The following is a 21,188-nucleotide window of genomic DNA, read 5'->3' as shown; positions in this document are numbered from 1 at the left end:
GATTTCAACTGCTCTGGTGTTTACGCTCTGATGACAGGAACAACATGGGAAATAACAGAAAGAAATACATCAACTAATTTACTCCTTGGAGCACAAAGAGAGATAGTGGTTCAGTAATCATTTTACAGCCACATAGTATTCAGATATTTAGAACTTACAAGGTTTATGCTGTTTTCAAGTAGCATTTCAAAGGGGGAAGTCTATTTGGACCGATGCTCCTGACTTTGGCTGCTCTCTTTGCCAACAAGCAGGCCTTACTGCAAATCCACCGGCCTGCTAATGTGTCCCCAGCATTTAAGTTTCTTTGCCTCAAGGGATTTTTGCCAACAGCTGTGCATTTGGATGACACCTTGATGCTGGGTACAAAAGGCCATTCCCCAGACTTTTTAACTAATGCCAAGAGCTTTTGTCTTGCTCACTAAATTGCTTCAAGGAACTGAACGTACCACAGCTCTTCCTGCAGGATATTTGATACTCAGCTGTGACTGCAAAGCTCCTCGGGCACAAATTCGTCACGTATGCACATGAGCTGCCGGTCAGGAAACTTGTCTCCTTGGGAGCACACAGAAGATCCATGCTGGCACCCTGCAGACTCGCATGATTTTGACCTTTCCACAGCTCCTGGCCCATCCAGGTGAGAGATAAACCCAGGGGATTCTCAAGCAGACGCAGGCAACTAAAAATTTCAGGAGCACAACACTTCTTTATTACGGGTAGACAACCGAGCACAAGACGGGGGTTCTGCAGAGCCTTTAGCAGGCTGGCATACCCATATAAAATGACTGCAAGGGGAACCCTTGAGAGAGACCATTTACTTGTCCTCAGGAATGACCGCTGTGCCCCTCGTGCCCCGGGAGTTGCCGCGTTCCCTTGGTTTTCAAGAGCCGTATGGTTTTCAGTTCTGCAGCCGTATTATCAACCCCCCTCGCTGTCCCGTCTCATCCTCGCCTCGCCTTCTTGGCTGGAGAGGTGAGAGGCCTCGGCTGCCGGCCCGGTTCGCTCAGAGAAGCGAGGCGGGAGTGTGCGGAGGGGAGGCTGGGCGCAACCCCCTTCCATTCATTTCCCCTCCCTCAGGCGGCGAAGCTCAGCGGCCTGGCCGCCTCCCCCCGTCCCTCTGCCCGGCGAGGGGACGGGACCGCACGGCACCGCTCTCCTGCTCTGTGCCTGCCGGCTGAGGGGAAACCAGCTCGACGACTTGCCGCCACCGGCACTCCCTTCCCCGCAACCCCGCGGCGCCGGCTCGGCCCCGTCCCGCCGCCCCGCCTCAGCCCGCCCTCCCCGCGCGGCACGCCGGGCCAACATGGCCGCTTCCCGCCGCGCCGGGCGGCCGCCGCTCGGCTGACAGCCAGCCGCCCGCCTCGGGCCGCCCCGCCGCCCGGCATGGAGGAGAGCTCCAGCTGCGAGAGCCTCGGCGCCGGGCGGGCGGCGGCGGCGGCGCCGCGGCCGCCCAGCGGCGACTCCCTCTCCAGGTAACGGCCGCCGCGCCATCGCCCCCGCCGCCGCCCGCGGGGGGCCGGGGCCGGGGCCGCGCTGCCGCATCGCCGCGGAGCTCGGCGGCTTCAGGGGCTCCTCGTCTGTCACGAGCCGTGGCGGGGCGTGGGAGCGGGAGGAGGGGGGCGAAGAGGGGTTGGCAGAGAAAAGGACACCGAGGGGATGCAGCTGGTGCCATTGGTGGTCAGGAGGCTCTGGCGTTTCCCCCCCGCCGAGTCTCGCCCGCCGGTGGTTTGTCCCTGCCTTTGGGGAGGCTTCGGGGCGATGATGCGCGCTGGCAGGCGTGGGCACTGCTCGGCTGCGGCCAAGCCGGTTTCTTTGGGAGGCGTTTAGTCAGAGCCCGAGATGCCACCCCTACCTGCCTTTCGATAAAAACTCTTTAAATAGCCAAAGCTGTGCGACCTGCCTTTGGCACGGGCAGTGAATAGGTTTAGGAAATCAACAGTACAGGTGAGCTGGTGCAGGGTAGGGCACCTGGTTCTTTAGCTGCCTTCCTGCATCTGCTGTTCCCAAGCTAGGCCCTATCCTTTGCTTTTTCAGTAACAAATTTCCAGGGGTGTACTGAGCATTTGTGGTTTTGCGCTCATGGCTTTTTCTGAGAGCTTGCCTTCACAGTCCAAATGACTTTTAATGCCACGTGGGTAATTTCCAAGGTCTGTAAGCCACAGAAGCTGAAAGACTTTCCATTCCTCCCAGCTTCTGCTGGCTCTCAGTGAAGTCTGAGTTTTGTTACTTGAAAGTGCATCTCATTTGGGCCATACGTTTGATGTGGGGGACTGGTAGGGTTAGAAGGGAGGATGTTGGCTGAATGACAGGGGTGGTGGCATGGAGGGCCCTGGGTTTCATGGTAAGGCCTGGGAACAGGATGATCTAATGGCTGAAGGTTATTCTGTCCCATTCTGGCTGCACTTGCCATGCCCAGGTTGTTGGATCATAGAGTGACTCAGACGAATGAGATCTAACCATCCCTCAGCCCAGTGTCCTGCTCACAGTAGGGACTGCTCTCAGATCAGGCTGCTTGTGGCTTTTACTCAGTCTGGTTTTGAAAACCTACAAAGATGGAGACTGCACAACCTCTCTGAGCTGCTCATTGCCATCTCCTGGATGCTTCCCACATATACACTGAGGCTGCTTTTTGTTCCCTTAAAGCACACTCTGCTCCAGGCTCCCCCAGCCCCTCCTCACAAATGCTCCAGCCCAACCATGCTGGTGGTGCTTCTCTGAAATCCCTCCAGCACATCAATGTCTTTCCTGCACTGGAAGGCTAAAACCTGGATGTAGTATTCCAGAAGGACTCAGAGTGCCAGGTAGAGGGGGATTCTTCCCTGGAACTCCTGTCTCTGCCTCTGTCCTTAAAGCCTAGGACGTTGGTGACTTCTTTGCTGCCAACATCTCTGTATTCCCATACTTGGTTTTTCCTCAGCAGGATGCCCCTGAGACCTTTCCAGCAGAGCTGCTCCCCAGAGAGGCATTGCCCAGTCTGCAGTCAGGTTTCTTCATCCTTGAGTCCTTTATGTCACCTTATCCTCATTTCATCATCCTTCATCTGATTATTCTGTTTCCTGTTCTTTGTATTGGTTTCCTTGTGCCTTGCCAGCTACCTACGGGACTCTTTCCCCTTTACCTAGCTGACTCAACATACTCTTTCCCTCTGCATCAGCTCATGCAACTTGTACCCATCTGTAGGTCAGTCACTGTAAGAGACACAGGCCTATGGACACAAAAGAGAGCTTTGCTCAAAAGAGCCAGTGTCTACAAGGAAAGTCCTGTTCAGCCTCTCAGCAGCATGCTCTGCACAGATGAAACTGCTAGGAAATCGAGATCATACATCTGTTTCCGTTGAGCGTGCACAAGGCTACGTCCTCCAAGCCCTGAAAAGGCCTAGGCTTGCAGAGATTTCTGGGGATGTAAAAAAGCTTATCCAAAAGCTTTCAGAATTTCAAGTCTCTGCTCTGACATCTAGCACTATCAGAGGAAAGCTATCCAAGTTTTTTTGATATGTTGCAAATGGAATACATTTTCTTGAGCTAGGTGTTGCAAATAGAACGTGTTTTTCATCTGTAGTTATAAGAAACTCTTCATCTCAAGTTAGTGTATTCTGTGAAATTTTAAAAATTTAAATGGTTAAGATTAGGGCAGAGTTTTAAGTAAAATAATGTTCTTGTAATGACAGTTGCCTGGTGATCTTTACATTTACTACCAGCTTCCCCAGCAAATACAGTGACACATACATATAATTAATTTTCATATGAATTGGACTGTAGATCCGTTTTAAGGGGGTTTTTTTAAGTATATTTTTCACTTAAGCAGCACTGCAGTCAGATTTTATACATCGGAGCAATCCCTCTGAAGCTAATGAGAAGTATGCATTGAAACATACTTATTTTCATCTCTCTGACTGTGATCTGATAGACCAACTTTGAATTGTTAACCTATGACTACAGAGATGTGACACGTTTTCACTAAGTAATTTTGTTTAAAAAGGAGAAGTTAGCTTTGGGCGTGATGTGAAGAGCACAATGAGTCGTGAGGGTGCTGTCATCAGTTTTCATAATCTGTTTTATTTAAAAGGGACAGCAACAAAAAAGTGAGCAGAAAATCACTGAAGCCAGATGCAGCGTTACCTAGCAACAAGAAGCCGTGTGGAGTAGTAGCTGACTGAATTGTTTTATATAAGATTTATAAGACTTAGAAAGGTGCTAGTATTAAATACATACTGCATTCTCCAGATTCTTTCAGCTCCAGCTTAGAAGTTGAGTGAGTTTTGTATTTTTAGAAGTACTCAGGAGTCTCCTTCCTTGGAGGTCTTCAAGACCCGCCTGGACATGGTCCTATGTGACCTGATCTAGGTTGTCTTGCTTCTGCAGGGGGGTTGGACTAGATGATCTCTAAAAGTCCCTTCCAACCCCTACCATTCTATGATACTTAAGATCTAACCCCCTTGAGAAGACACTCTTGATAGACTTTGCTTATATGTAAGGTTGCTCTCATGAGTAAGTGCTTTAACATATATACATGTAGTTCTCTTAATAATGCATGTGAGATAAGGGCAATAAGGGCATTTGACAGTGCTTTGATCTTTTAGTAGACCTTGATAACATTCAGTACTTGTGCTCTCCGAGTAGGATATGGGAATAACTAAACAAGTGTTACCTACTTTCTATCCCAACTAGAATAATATTTAAGCTGAGACTCACAGTATAGCTGTTTGGATATGGTGAAAAATCCCCAGCTCTCTGTGGAAATACTGAGTTCGTTTCAAATGAGCAGGTCGCGCTTATTAGCTGCCCTCACAGTTGTGCTGAAGCAGCTGTTCTGCCTTTCAAGTCTAAGCTGTCTCACCCACTGCTAGTTCTGGGTGGCACAGCAGTGGGTTTTGCAGCTCTCTGTGGTTTTTAAAGGTCAATATTTAGGAAGGACTTTCCCCTGGCCTCCAGTTCTTCTTGAAGATGGATGACCATGAGCCAAGTACTTATAAAATGCTGCCGTAGTATGTAACTAGCAGCTTGCAAGGAACGCTTGTGTGTCTACAGTGTCAGGCCAGGAGCAACCCTTGAGACAGAAAAAGGGGTGAGGTAAAACACTGATTCTAATGTTCTATGATCTACCACATGGTTATGCTCACAAGAACAGGCTTTACTCGGTGGTATGGACTGCTTTCAGGTCTGTAAAATGACCTGGGGATCCTGGGTGTGTGAATCATAAACACCTTTCAGTTATTCTAGTTAATGAGACTTCTTCAAAGACCACTCTTTAAGTGGATTTGTAGGTAGGGTTGTGGGTATGTGGGTTTTAGGTTTTGGTTGGGGTTGTTTGTTGTTGTTTGTTTTGTTTTTAATTGAAAGTTGCATGTGGACCCTCTGACCTTTGGAATTCAAAGTACCAGCCAACAACATTCTACTATAATCTTTCCTTTTGTGAAAGGAAAGCCAGATAGAGCTATGACTTTAGCAGAACATATGACTTCAGCAAAAATATGATGTCAAACTTCAGACGTTTATTTTTCACTAAAAGTGATTAGGGATTTTGTTCCTGCAGTCTGTGATTATGTGCTGTAGTTTCCGAGTAAATGTGTATCTCTTTGTGTTCCTCTGAAATGTTATCTGAAAAAGATTACAGTCCAGCCTGAACAACAGTTCAACAAGATATCTGTGAGGCTTTCTGTCAGATCTGATGAAGGTAAATTTGTATTGCCTGTGCAAAAGCGTGGAGGTGATTGTACTATGAAGAAGCTGCTGTAGGAAATGTCAGTTATATTTCAACCTCAGTGTAAAATAAGAGGAAGAGATAAGGCAGTGGGCAGATGTTTCCTGCCAGCATGACTGTAGCGATGTTACCACTTTCTGGTTGCTTGTTGCCACTTGTCTTCTGGTGGTTATCATCAACAGAGGTCTGCAGACTCAGTGGATCCTATGCATTGCACTTTTACTGAGGCAGATGAGAATAATCATGCTCCTTGTCTTTATGTTTGCAGGGATAACTCTGAAAACGTAAGCTCTGTGTAAATCACTGCAGCAAAGTCTGTTGAAGCAATAGCTCCATGAGATATGAACTCCTCTCTTCGTCTCAAATAAGATCCTGTCAATACCTGGTCTGATTTAAGGCTACGTTGTAGGAATTCTTTCCCCATGGGTGAGAGTGATGCTGGAAGGAGTTGGGTCTGTGAGCTGTTGGCTGAGGAGGGCCCGCTAGCACCACATTGCTACCAGATGTGTGAGCTTTGCTGATTGAGTTGTTTTGTGATGAGTCATTGAAGTTATGAGTTTGAAAGAGATTTTTTTGCCAGTTCTGGTGTTCAGTGAAATGTGAGTAGCTGTCATTTTCCTCATGGGCTTTGAGAGCACTTCTTGCATTTGATTTCTCGTACGTGTGAAGCAGGATTTCTTGAGAGTTGTTGCTCTTTAAGACAAGTACATTGCTGGCTGAGGCTTGGTAATGAACTGGTTTTGCATCTGAGAAACTTAACACTATGCCTAGAACCAATTAGCAACTCCAGATGGGCTCATTATCATTAATTGTAGTATGTGAGTGATAATTTATAACACTTATTTGCGACCGAAGTCCATTCTGAGATAGATTTTTTGTGTACTGTATATTGTGAAGATAAAGAGCAGTTTTGCCTGCATACGTGTTTGCAAAGTGAGAAGAATCTTTTATTTGAGTCTGAGGATTTAGGGCAGAAAACAGGTAAAATAACATTCAGTCAAAAAGACTTTAGAGCTTCTAATTTATTCAGGGCACTTGTGAAGAGAAACTATTACCTTTGAGGAACTCAGGAATTGCTTTTAGTAGCAGTCTTCAGCATGAACATTTCTATTCCTGCCTTCAGCAGGAACCATTCCTACTTCTCTTGCAGTGGGAAGTTGTAGAAGGTTTTTTCTGTCAGGCACAGGCATACCTCTTAATCCAGGCTCTGACCATTCAATGAAAGTATGTGTGTTTGTTTTTTAAGTGTATTTTTCATTTGAGAATATAAACTATAACTATAATACACTTGTTTCTTGTACTGTAAGTAATGTTCTATTACTGTTTAAAGATCTCACAGGAACTTGGGGTCCCATGATGCTAGCTGCTATACAGATGGCAACAATTTCTGCCTTGAAGAACCAGCTCTTCAAATGTGCCTAAGCCAGGACTACTCTGTTTTTACTAACGACTGGCAGGTAGTTTTCCTTAGCTCTTGGCTGTGCAGTCAAGTGCTGGGACTCCTTGCTGAGAGATTGGGCAAAAAGCGAGTCTAAGGATGAGATGAAAAACTGCTGTGGAGAGATGAGGCAAGATCTGACAGCTGGTGAGGAGTAAAGCTAGGCTCAGAACACGACTCTCTAGGGTCCCATCAAGCACTGTCTTTTCTGAAGAGAGACTGTAATATCATGTTGATGAACAGTCTACTTGCTAGACAGTTTTGAATTGTACACAAAGTTTTTTAACTACAGCCTATTTACATCAGACACAATTACAGAACCTGAATTTTAAGACTGAAGATGACCTGACACAATTCCTCTCTGTTACATGCTTATACTCCTGTTATCAGTTAACACCTGCCTTGAAGATATTTTGTTTCCTATTTCTGACATCATATCATCTCGTTTCCTTTGCTAATTCTTTTATAGGTCATGTACAAAGGCAAGAACTGCATTTGGAAAGGTCGTAACACCTCTTCAATAGCTCAGCAGAATCAATAGCCACAGCTTCTTTTTCACTCATCTTTTGCTGATGACCTGCTTTACTGTTACTGTTTTTCCCATGCTGAGGGTATCAGGTGGTGTAAAAAGAGACCTGATCGAAACACCAACGGGCTTACGTTATCAGAAAGCTTAATAAGGGAAAAAAAACCCCAGAAAGCATACGTTTGAAATATGTTTGAAGCCTTCCATAGGCCACTCTGATAGGGTGTTATATACAAGGTGTATTGTAAAAGAGGCCATTGAAAGAGTAGTCTTGTTTTTGTCCATGGGAAGCCTGTTCCACCAAGAAGAAAGGTAGAAAGGTGGTTTGTAGAGTTGTTTGGGGAAACCCATGGAAGTGAGGATGCAGAAGATACAGTGTCACAGTAATTACCCCCATCTTCATTTTTAACTATTGACCATCTGGCTATTTTATAGCCCCAGTATCTGGGAGCTAATCGAAGAAAAAGATCCGTGAAAGACGACAACAGTGGAACTTTTCAAGTACTTGTTTTTCCTTTTCCCACCATCTGTAGGTTCTTTTGCCAGACAATGTTCTCACTCAGTAATTTTCCAGTGATTTCAAAGTATCTCCTTTCCTTGATTCTCCCTTGCCTCTCTGCTCCACAAATTCTTTTCCATTGCTCTCTGATATATTTGATGACGAGAAAGCGTTAGCAGTTTTCTAAGTTCATAACTCCTTCAAGGTGATGTTCATTTTGTTAGCTCTGCACAAATGCTCCCGCTTTACAGATCTGGCCTTTCTGTAGTCTTCTGGCCATGGCTCCAGAATCATTAATGTTAGGTCACCCAATGGTTCAAATTTGATCTGGGTCAGGTGTGGGTATGTGATCATATTTCTGCTGAACTAGTTAGAAAAACACAACTTTATGGTGGTGGGTTTTTTTTTCTCTTTGTTCTAGGAAGATGGGCAACACCTGTTTAGAATAAACCAACATTTTTATCTGGATTTATTTACTGCTATGTAAGGAGACTACATGGCCATACAAAGTGTTACACTCAAAATCTTGTTCACGGGCAAAAAGGCAGAACAGCTTTATACAGCAAATAATTTATTGTTAGTGTGGTTTTGAAAGTCTAATCATTATTAGTCCAGATGCAATTATTACAGAAAAATAAAGAAAAATAATGCAGTTAAAACTGTCATCCCTAAAGTTCTTAATTTCTACCCCTCTTCCTGCTCTTATGCTCACTCCTCCTCTGCTCCTTTGCGTTGCAGAGTTGCTGGTTTCATTCTGGTGGTGGTGGGTGTTACAGTGAGTTGTCAGCATCTGGATTCCTTTACTGGGAGAAATATGAGGTTCATGTTGATGATTTCTTCTTTCCTTACTGTGGGATCCACCTGGGATCATTTTAGTATGTTTGTTAAAACAACTTTACACCTATCTCTTTCTTCCTTGGTCTACAATTCTGCATTACATCTGATATTTGCTATATATAGTTGCTTTTATGGGTACTAGATATTATTTCTTTGTTACCCCTAAACCCAGTGTCATCCAGGTCTAGGTCTGCTTTTCTTTAACCGACCTTTGGTGAGTTGTTCATAGCCATGATTTCCAGTGCCAAGCCTGTGCCCCTTGTTTATCATCCTGTACTTCTCTATGCACCGTTCTATGTCTCCACTTCTCAAAGCCTCTGCTGTCATACCAGCATGTTGTGTTTCTCTATACCAAGTCATTACATTAGTGGTAAATATTCTGTATAGAAGAACTACTTGTTACTGCTACCTGTGTAAACCTGTAGTTGTACCACACACAAATTGAAATAAAGTAGGTATTAGACACCTGGCCAATTACAGAAATTGCAGTCACAGTGAAACCAAATAAAACCAGGTAAAATAAAGCTGCAGGCAGGCCAAGAGAAATTTAGGCAAAACAAGAGTAACAAACCTTGTTCCCAAGGCCTTGAAAATTCGTTACAGATCTTATGGCCTATGAAGAGCAATGGCGGCACTAAATAACAGGGCTAAAGGTTAATCCAACTATATTTTTCTAAACAAAATTTAACTGGTGGAGTGAGTGTACATCTGATCACTGCTTGCTGTTTTGTGAGCAAAGTGTTTGGTGTTGCTTTTTATTTTTCATGGCACAAAAAGCACTAATATCTGAATTACTGAGCTCTCGAACCACAGCTTCATTCTTACATCCTGCTTTCAGTGAAAGTAAAGCATTTATGCTATTTTATTGCCATCTTAATAAATCCTATTGTTGGTTTCAGTTGGTAGCACCGCTATAAGATGATGGCCTTCTTGAGGGGAGGTTGCACAAGCAGATAGTAAGACTAGCCTCATCAACTGTTCCAGCTAAATCTGCCCATGAAAGCTTGAGCCTGGGAACAAGTTGGTTATATGTGGAAGGTTGTAGGACTGTCTGGTTGCTGTGGAGAGCAAATGCTGAAGGTAGGTACAGGTCACTGAAACCTGTAGCATCCAAGATGAGCTGCTGAAGGATGACCATCAAAATCGGTCATCAGAGTAGAGGTTGGTTTAACCAGCAGATGGGATACCTTTAAGAAATCAAAACTGATCAACATCTCATTTGTAAGTAGAATGCTTCTGATAAAAGAAAATGAAAATATGGGACCTTCTGCTTGCATTTTACACAGATTGACTTTTAGTGTAGGCTGTTGTTAAAAACTCAGGCTGTGACTTCCAGTCTAAGAATGGACATCCACCTTCTACACTGGAAATGAAGCCCCACACCTCATGAGAGATTGCTTCCCAAGACTTTCCTCAAACTTGACATAGCATGCTAATAGAATGGTGTGAGAAGACTGGGGTGGGGTTGTTTGTGGATGTGCTCAGCACTTGTGGAGAGGTCTTGGCCCTTCACTTTTTACCATCTGCTGGGGTGTAGCTTCTGCTGAACACTGCTGCCTCCAGCACCAGAGAGAAACACCTTTCTTCTTTTTTTTTTTTTTTTTTCTAAAACATATTCAGATTCTAGATTCCACCTTCTTCCTCTTTTTGCTTCCACCTTGCATAAAGAGAAATACAGGCACCCCAGATGAAATTTGTCTCATCTCACTGGACTGATGCAGACCTCTGCTAGTCTCTAGTTTTCTTTTTGTAGACAATGGGGAAGAGTGAGTCATCTTAGTTTCTCCCTGGTGACTGTAAGGAGAGCCTACAGTGAATAATTCAGTTATGACCACCTACACAGAACTCTTCCCCATCATTGTGGCAGGGGCAAAAAGTGCATTAAGTTTGTGTTGTTCTCCAAAAAAGGAAGGAGCTATTTCTTAACTCATGTCATTCCTCTTTTTTTTACATATTAACTAAATCTGTTCAGAGCTGAGGAGAGAACAGAGATTTGTAGTCTGTTTTCTTAAGCCCTGTTCCCTCATATGTGTGTATCTCTGTCTAGTTTGTCCATTCATGATTTTTGTACCATTTGGATGACTTTAACCATAGCAAGGGTACCAACTTAGGACAAGTTTGGCGTTTAAACAGAGATAAGAGATAAGAAGGCAAGCCATGTTGGTTCTTCCATTACAGAAGCAGCTTGTTCCTTTTTTAACATAAGGGAATACCTAGGTGAGAAAGATGTCATGAATATTTGCAGAATCTCTTGGTAAGTCTTCTCTCACGTTGGAGAAATTCATTATACTATCTCATTTTTGCATTTCCTGCTTTCTCAGGTGCCTAAAAAAGAAGGCTGTGTTCAGTTGAAAACAAAAAGCAAATACAAATTTCTCTGCCACAAGACACTGCTCAGGGCAGGATCTAGTTCAGGTTGCCATATGTCTGTGGGTATCTCAAACTTCCCTACCCTCAGCAGAGTCAGTACACCCCACAAGTAATTAAATTGAACAAAGCTAAGTGTCTCCTGGTAGAGCTGAATTGTCATCTACACTCCCATTACCTGCCTTTCCATTAACTGAGTGTGAGCATAGACACCTCTGATACCCACCACGGAGAGCTGAACCATACAGACCTCATTGATCCTATTCCTCTTTGAGTTACTTTGAGGTTTTTTTGCATACACTCATTTTTTGCTTGAGGAAGCAAAAGTGGCAGGAGAAAGTGGCTGTGAGTGATCTTAGAAGATGAGCCCTCATTTGAGATACATGAGAGGTGATGTGGTAGTTTAGCCAGGTGTCCACCAAGTCATAAAATCACTCCCTCCTCCTAAACTGGGCAGGAGAGAGAGAAATACAGTGAATGGTTTGTGAGTTAAAGACAGAGCAATTAGCGTCACAGGCAAAACAGACTCTACTAGGGGAGGAAAAGGTTTGATTTTATTAAAGGAATGATAAGGGAGATGAGAAATAAAACTGAATCTTAAAATATCTACCCCCACTCCTTCCTCCAGGCCTCTCCTTCCTTCCCCCCCAGGGGCGCAGGGGATAGGGGGTTGCAGTCAGTTCATTACAGATGGACTTTGCTGCTGCTTCTTTTCAGGGAGAGGCCTCTTCACAGTTCCCACTGATGCACTGGGGGGTCCCTCCCACGGGAGACAGTCCCTCATGAACTTCTCCAGCGTGGGTCCTTCCCATGGGCTGCAGCTCCTCATGAACTGCTCCAGCATGGGGCCTGCCACAGGGGCAGCTCCTCACACTCTGCCCCAACGTGGGTCACCCACCAGGAGAACAGTCCTTCAGGTACTGACTGCTCCAGCCTGAGTCCCTCACAGGGTCACAAGTCTTGACAGCAAACCTGCTCTGGCCTGGGCTCCTCTCTCCCCACAGACTCCCAGGTCCTGCCAGGAACTTGCTCCAGCGTGGGCTTCCTACAGAGTCACAGCCTCCTTCAGGCATCCACCCGTTCCAGCGTGGGCTCCTCCACGGGCTGTGAGTGGATCTCTGCTCCCTGGTGGCCTCCATGGACTGCAGGGGCACAGCTGCCTCACCATGGGCACAGGGGAGTCTTTCTTCCAGGGCCTAAGCACCCTTCTCCCCCTCCTTCTCCACTGCCCTTTATGTCTGTGGAGATGTTTTCACATTCTCACTCCCTTTTGCTGCTGCAGTTCAGCAACTGCTCTGCAACTTCTTCTATTGATCACAGAGGTGTTACCTCAGTCACTAATTGGTTAGGCCTGGGTCAGGTGTGGGGTCCAACTTAGAATTGACTGGCCCGAACTCTGTGGGCTACAGGGGAGACTTCTGGCAGCTCTTTGTTTAAAGAAGCCTCCCCTGTAGCCCCCCTGCTACCAAAAAACCTGTCCCAGCAAAAAACCACTACAGAAATTCAGAAAATCTTAGGTGAGTTTGCAAACTTTGCTTCATTTTGTCAGATGATGGAAGAACTTGAAAGACTTCTGTTTTCAACAAAAACTAGTGGGGTGAGTGAGTGGGCTGAGCTCTTCGGCATGTCTGGGCTATATTGAAATCAATGTCCACTGAGCAAGTGGGAAACCGAGCTTTGTGTTTAGACAATAAGCAAGTCTGTGGAGAAACCTGGTCCCAGGTATAATTTATTGGACCCGAGGGCTCTGACTGATGGACCACAGTCTTCAAAGATGCTGATCTCTCTGGAAGATCATGACAAGATACGAGTGCTCAGTGTTGCTGAGAACATCATGTGTTGTCTTTGCTTCAATTTCTGGAAATAATGCTCCCAGATTATTGAATACTTGACTTCAGCCTTGAGACTCTGCTAGGCACCAATTTTCATGTAGGGACTGAGTTGCCAACTGAATGTAGTTGTTCCCAGTCCTTTTTTAAACCTAGTCTGCCACAGCTTGCAGCTGTGTAGTGTCTGTGAAAGCTTATCAACGTGTTACACCACGTCAGTTTTGCTAGATGATACAAGACTTTCTAGATTGGCTTTATTTAGATACTTTCCCCCCCTTCTTTTGATTATTCCTGGGATGAACAAATAATGTCATTGATTAGTGAATCTTTGGTATTTTAAGTTCCTGTGGGTGTTTGGCTTATTGGGGTGAGGGGGTTGTGTGGTATGTGTTTGGACAAAAAGTCAGAACATTTAACAATATGCGTAATGTTCTAACTAAGGTGTTTTTAAAATAGGGAAATAGGTAGGAATCCAAAGGAAAATTTAAACAACACATGAACAGTGGGAAGTATACATATATTTGGTTAAACTATACATAATTAGTTCTTACTAGCAATTAAGGTGCTGCCAGTATACAAATAGTAAAAGAGAAGTTATATGTCTTTTATTCAGTTCTCTTTTCTGTCCTAAGGTACTAATGTAAGTAAGGTTTTACTGCTCTTTCTTTCCTTTATCAAGTTAATAGTTTCTCTTTTTTGAAAAAAAAGATAAAACAATCAAACAAAAGATTTGATACCTTGTGCTGGTTTCCATTTTTTCTGCTTCATCTTCTCACACTCTGGAGTTGTTATTGCAACTTACCATGGGACTTGCCTGAATTTGCATAAAAATCCTGATAATTTTTTACTTCTGTGTTTCTTTTCTGGCTTAAATATCCCTCTCAAAGGTCTTTTCTGTTCTGTGATTCTATGATTATTTAAAGGAAGGGAGTGGAAGTTCATATGGTAAATATAAAAACTGGTAAATTGCAAGAGTGGTTTTGAACTCTAGCTAGCAAAGTACCTGTGGAGACACATGTTGCCAACTTTCTTTCTCCCGTGGGATGCAGTGGTAAATCTGAGGTTGCTCTGATGTAGGAGATAGCAGCACCACCACCACCCAAGTCTTTGCCACAAAATGTCTGGAGCTTTGGAATCAGCTTCTTCCACAGGTAGGGCTGAGACACATGGGTGGTCTTTCAGCACCAGGAAACAATGGGATTTGAGTTCTTGAACTGTCTTTTTACTAAAGTCAGCCATGCTGCATTGCTGTTTAGGGTAGAAAACTGCAGGTCAGTACATGTGCAAATCCCTCAGAGCCTGAGAGATCACCTGCCAGACATCCTGTCAATCAGTCATCTCCCTAATGTCTCTCTGTCACTGTGCAGCACTTCAGCCATGTGAAGCCTGAGGTGCTGGAACTTCTCTCCCTCAGCTATGTTTTCTATCCTGTTTTCTCAGGGGGAAGGAAGATCTTCTTCACTTCTAGTTCAGTCCTGCCCTCTGCAGCATCTTACATTTGAAAACAAAGGCTCCAACTTCTTATGAGCAACCCCAAATGATCCCAAAAGCATAGCAGTAACCTAATGTGTAGGAAGGCACAGAGGTGGATGAGAGGGAGCACTGTTTCAGCAGGCAACTTTGTTGTGTTGACCGTATTTTGAACCCTTCTTCACCTTGTTGTCTTAATTTATTTCACCGAGGGGGAGACATGATCCTTCTCTACTGCTAACTGAAAGGAGGTTTTAGTGAGGTGTGGGGGTAGGTCCTTTCTTCCAAGTAGCATGTGATAGGGCAAGAAGAAATGGATTGGAGATTAGGAAGAACTTTTTCCCTGAGGTTGTTAGACACTGGCACAGGCTGCCCAGGGAGATGGTGTAGTCCACATCCCTGGAGATATTTAAAAGCTGTGTAGGTGAGGTGCTGAGGGACATGGTTTAGTGATGGGCTTGGCAGTGTGAGCTTAGTGGTTGAACTTGATCATCTTAAAGGTCTTTTGCATTCTGTGATTCTGTTTTTAATGTGAAGGGTCTGTCCTGGTGATTGGAGACCCCAAAGCTTTGGAGCACAGACCTAGATGTGCGCACCATATCTAGCTGTTGTGTTTCAACTGGAGGAGGTGGGTTGCTTGCCTACCTACCACTCACTGACTAAACTCCTGATGCTGCAGGTGAAGGCACTTGTGTCGGTGGTGAAACATTTGTCTTGCAGAATTCTATTTGATCTGATTCCAGTTCCTAGGTACGGGATTATCGTCTGCTTTCAGGAGGTAGTACCTAATTTCAGACTCTGTTATAGATACGGTCTAAAATTTTACTTGGTGAGACAGAGGTAAAATGTCAGTTGCCTGCAGAAGTGCAACAACTTCATCTCTTCTTTTTTTTCTTCCTCCTTTTCTTCCTTGTAGTTGAGCACCATCCCATACCAGCCTTTGAGCTTGTTAGAAACCTAACTCCCCTTTTGTTGCACTCATGAATACAGATCATTTTGTAGTTATCTTCCAGAGGGTATGGGTTCAGGCCTCTGATAGCTACTGTTCTTCCTGTTTTTTACCTTCTGGATTGTTTGACTCATGAAAGCATGATACTGTGGGCTGCTCGCTGTTATTAATTACGTGCTGCATATTGGTTTGTCTTTGGGTGTTGGCCTTCTATTCTCGGAATCTTGCAAATATTTTAAACAATCAGGCTATTGTTTAGCAAGTGCTCTACACATACTGTAGGCCTTTTGTGAATTTCTGCTTAAAAAAAAATAAAAGAATGACTAATGGAGCACGAACAGTGCTTGTGACACTGTAGTCCATTGTGTAACTGTTGAGAGCAAAATTTGCATTCCTAGAAAAGCTTGCTCACGGTCAAAATATAGGACATTCTCTTTGTGGCTCATGGGAAAACATGTACTATATATTCAGCTCTGGATGCTACTTAGAAGAATCAACTTTTAAAAAATGACATTTTCCTCCCTTGGAACATTGAAGTCGGACTGAGACCCAGCTTTGCTTGGCAACAGAAGTGAATCTTTTTCATTAAGGCAAGTGGTGCGGGGGGCTATTTTTGGTCTGTCACACACATGCACAATGATTTGTTGCTGAAAAGGCTTCTTTTTAAGATGTTTTTAAGGTCTGACATTGTCAGCCCTTTTGAATGGAGAAGGTACCTTATTATTTTATATAACTGTCTGCCTCCTCCAAAAGCCAGAGGAAGCCTGGCAGTTGGTGCTTTTCCTTCCTCCAAAAGCATATTTGTGTCTGGCTTTTTTTTTTTCTCTCTGAGATTGTTACAGGTCAAGCAGAGGTTAAAGAGAGATCTTTGAATGTTTACAAGAGCTGTGAGCTCCCTGTACTTCTGAAATGTAGCAATTGTCTGTCCTGCCTGTGCCTAAAAAGAGGGCACTGGGTGTTTGAAGGGAGTAAGGATGCATGTCATGTATGCTGTAGGTACTTGTTTGCTAAGTATAATAAGCTTCTTTTGATTTTTCTGTTATGCTATGAAGAACCAAGATATAGTTGCTGCTCACTGGACATATTACTCCTTTGTCCATGCACGTGAGCTTTTTTGGGAGAGGGATTGCTTATTATTATGGGCATGTGCAGTGCCAAGCACTGTGGGGTTCCTGTCCTGGGGGAGATGCTGTTGAGATGCTAGAATTTAATTTATGGCAGCAGAGCCTGTCAGGGCCCCATGGCAGAGTGGAAGCCAGTGAAGAGTGCCCAGCTCCTGCTGCAAGGCCCTCGTTCATCAAATGCCAGCCATACTTTCGAGTGCTGTCCCAAAGAGGGATATACGAGGGACTTCTGAGTACCCTTACATATACAGAGATAGGGACTATGGGGACCACTTAGCACAGATGCACAGGGAGCTACTGTAAATGGGAGAGCCTGATGTGGGTAGCAGCTGGATTTCCCAGGCCAGTTCAGCTAGGACAAAGTCATATTCATGGGGAACAAGCACCAGTTTGTCTCCTCTGCTCTGATGTGACCCAGAAGGTTTTTCAGTATTTCTTTTTCCTTCTCTGAAAGAAACAGAAGTGTTGAAAGTTTTCAGCTTGAGTTTGGGAGGTGAGCAGAGAGTGCTCAATACCTGAGCCTCATTATACTTTAAGAGACATGCCCAAGTGCTGCAGGTGCTCCTATTTGTGGTAAATTTGAACCAATTGGATTCTGCTATCTTGGCATCTGAGGCTTCCAAATTAAATAGTGTTTGCCACTAGTCATCACTAATTTGCAGTTTTCACCTTGATGATTAATTTTTTTGAATGTACATAATGAGAATTTTTTAAAAACCAGGAAGAGAGGAAATGGAAATTTACTCTCTGCAGTGTCTTTCTCATTTATGACCTCTGTGTCTGAAACTGTATCACTCAGTGGTGCATTTTGTCACCTGTTTTCTGTGTCAGTTCAATGGCTATTGAAATGAAACATTTGGTTTCATACAGGAAAAAATGGTGTGAGCAGCTCGTGCCAATTAGCATCTGAGTAATCAGCACAACTTTGCAGGCAATGAAGCAGCTACTTGTACTGGCAGAGAAAGAATGTTCACGAAGAAAAAGGTCCTGGAGAGGTGACTTTATCATCACTGACAGCCTTTTGATTGTGTTACTTGAAAGAGTGGGTCAAGTTAGTGTTTTAAGATGTTGGTACAAAAAAATAGGTGTGCTTGAGCCCTATGCATGTGCTGTAAATAAGAAGGACATATTTTCTGGAGATGTCTGTCTCTCCCATCCCATCAGTGTCTTATTCTGAAGCAAGGCAAAGGCCTCTTATTTAGTTTTCAAAAATTAACAGTAGCTTCTCAAGGAGTTGCTACCCACAAAATCATAGAATGGTTTGGGTTGGAAGAGACCTTCAAGGATGATTTAATCCATCCTCCTGCTATGGACAGGGACACCTTCCACTAGACCAGGTTGCTCAAAGCCCCATCCAACCTGCTGTTGAACACTTACAGGGATGGGGCATCCATAGCTTCTCTGGGCAACCTGTACCCAAGGTGTATTTGTGTGTTATTTTTATGTTCTTGCTGAATAGAAATACAGTAGAAGGAATACATATGTGTATTTTTTATTTTCTTGTTCAAAAGAGACTCACCTCTAAGAGCTTGCTTGGAAATAACCATCTCAGCAGCTACAAGCTGAAACTTCTGTCTCAGTTAAAATGACCTGTGTCTCAGGTTTTGCCAGAAGTTGTTGTGAAGTTTTATGTGATGTGTGAAATTGGTTGTTATGACTTTCTTCTTGAGTTACACAGCTGAAGAGGTCTGAGAAGAAGGTGACCATGGTGTGGTCATCCTTTGGCCTGATGTTCACAGAAAGGTCTTTGTAGGAGTTTTTCTTTCCTTTGGAGGGTGGAGACAGGGAAGTAAAATATCCTGGGCTTGGAGTACAAAGAATGCTATATTAAATTTCCTACAATGAGTTTGAGGATGCAGGGAGGAGAACTCAAGCCTCATAAATAGTGCATTTGTCTGCAATGGGTTAAAGCTGCTGGGCTTCACAGTTTGGATCTGGCATTTCCCTTGCATCTTTGTGCTTATCTTCTACCTGACCTGATTTCACCTTGTCTCACTTCCAGGGAAAACTTGTATCTCCATACTAGGAAAGTAACAACTTTATAGTTAAACTCTTTCTGAAATGGTGAAACAAAAGACAACTACAAGTTTTCATTTCTTTTCCTTGGCTTTCATTGAAGGTAGATTGCCTCAGATGACTCTGGCAGATGCCATTTAACAATACTTTTTGAAGCATCTTAAGACTTCATCACTGCTTTCCCCCCAAATATTTCCTCTACACCTTCATAGTTTGACAGGGTAGGTTTATGTGTTTCAGACACTTCTGTTTGCAGCTTCTGTGCACCTTTGTTGCCAGTTGAAGCCAAACAGCTGGCACACTTTCAGTTCTGCTATGGATGCAGTAATACCTTTCGGTTGCCTGAACAAGAATCACCAGAGGGCATCTGTCTGAGTTAGTTTTCAAATATATCTGGCATGTTGTGGGATAGTCCTAATAATAACACTGAAAACTTTTATCAGGAGTTGAGTCACTGTGTTTGGTTTCCATTGTAATTCTCTGGTTACATGTATATATTCCACATAGCCAAGGGGTTAATACTGCGTGCAGATGCTATACAAGACCATTTTGACTAATTTATCATTAAAAATCTGGCCATAAGAAACACATTTAAATAATAAAAATAATCACTAAGATGAAAGACATAGATTAGTGTTAATTGCATCCTAAAGATGTTTCCTGCTTCAGTATGGGGAAGAAGAAAGGAGAGGAGAAACAGGAATGACAGTAACAGGGGTAAGGTGCTTTCACTGAAGGTGCTTTTAAACTGTTGTAGAGGTCTCTTTTGATATCCTGCAGCAAGGATGGTGTGGAGCTGCCGGGTCCTGAAGCATGGAAGAGATCCCCTCCAAGAGGTCCCTGGTCTTCACAAGTTCCTCACAGGAACATCTGCCCTCCTAGGAAGACCCCAAAGTATTTTGAGAACCTAAATATATGTTGTTTCCTAGAACATTAATGAGGTTCAGAGATGATGTTATTTTGCAGGTCAGCCGAGTGTTAAGTGTTAAACCAGACCTTCAGCTAGCAGTGATTGGCACAGCTGCAGTGATTTTTAACCCTTACTGATGTCTGGCCAAACCTACCTGTGTTCTCAAGTGCTTGTCAGGCACCCCTAAACCCAGCAGTCAGGTCTGACCATCATGCCCATGCCATGCCTCAGGTTTGGTCTCTGTGGTCTTGCTATTGAAACACTGCTGTTGAGAGTATGTCCCTGTGAGAACAGAGTACCTTCGTTGAGCTCCTCAGTGTTTCAGACTGATACCAGAAGTACCCTATCATGCTGCCAAAGGTCTTGTATGAGACAGAATCCCACAGCGTCTTAAGGATTGGAACGGACCTTGAAAGATCATCTAGTCCAACCCCCCTGCCAGAGCAGGATCACCTAGAGTAAGTCACACAGGAACTCATCCAGGTGGGTTTTGAATGTCTCCAGAGGAGACTCCACAACCCATCTGAGCAGCCTATTCCAGTGCTCCCTCACCCTCACAGTGAAGAAATTCTTCCTTGTATTTCCTTGAAACCTCTTATGTTCCAGCTTGTACCCATTGCTCCTTGTCCTATTGACCTCATTGAGAACAGCCTGGCTCTATCCTCCTGACACCTGCTCTTTATGTACTTGTAAACATTAATGAGGTAACCCCTCAGTCTCCTCCAAATCGAAGAGCCACTCTCTCAGCCTTTCATCATGAGGGAGATGCTCCACTCCCATCATCTTAGTGGCCCTGTGCTGAACTCTCTCCAGCAGCTCCCTGTCCTTCTTAAACTGAGGGGCCTAGAACTGGCCACAATATTCCAGATGTGGTCTCACAAGGGCAGAGTAGAGGGGGAGGAGAACCTCTCTCGACCTCCTCACCACACCTCTTCTAATACACTCCAGGATGGCATTGGCAAAAGCTGGGATAATGGGTAGAAGCTGTGATAGAAAGAGGAGTAAATGATTTGCCCAAGATGATGCAAAAGAGCTGGTGGCAAACTTGAGGGAGCATTATGTGTCAGCCGCATGACACTCTCCCCCACTCAAAGGCACAGGAAGCTCTGTGGTTTGAGGATCTTTCCTTTTACATTGACAGCAGAGGAGAGCTCAAGATTGGCTAAACCACTGAAGCTAATAAAGTTCTCATGAGCGTGCAGGGACATCAGGTTAATTAGTTTGCTAAGCAGCAGAGCTGGATCTGCGCAACTGCCTGACGATGATAAGAGGAAGGAGCCGCAAGCCAGCGGTGTTTTGGTTGTTTGCTCCTTCGTTCCATCTCAGCTCCCTATAAATGATGGATGAGGAGAATGGAGGCAGCGAGCCAGACATATGCAACCTATGCACCCTGTGCAGAGCCACGCAATCCGTGCGGCATTGTTCTCTCTGTGTGCAGGCAGCACTTCCCAAGAGCCCACGCCACTGTTCCCAGAGGGAGCGGCCTCAGCAGAGGTTCCTGCGGGAGCTGAGGGACGCTGCTGCGG

General features: G+C 44.4%; 1 protein-coding gene across 1 annotated transcript in view; it reads left to right on the top strand.

The window, feature by feature from the left end:
- Positions 1-1,352: 1,352 nt before the first annotated feature.
- MTMR2 (myotubularin related protein 2) overlaps positions 1,353-21,188 on the top strand; it is a 68,012-nt gene continuing 48,176 nt past the window's right edge. The window contains exon 1 of the mRNA XM_061991583.1: positions 1,353-1,469. Within this exon, the coding sequence (XP_061847567.1) occupies positions 1,381-1,469 (89 nt within the window). The 5' untranslated portion in view covers positions 1,353-1,380. The remainder of the gene's footprint in view (positions 1,470-21,188) is intronic.

This window comes from Colius striatus, chromosome 1, assembly GCF_028858725.1.
Source record: "Colius striatus isolate bColStr4 chromosome 1, bColStr4.1.hap1, whole genome shotgun sequence".
NCBI lineage: Eukaryota > Metazoa > Chordata > Aves > Coliiformes > Coliidae > Colius > Colius striatus.
This window is presented reverse-complemented; position numbering and strand designations above follow the sequence as displayed.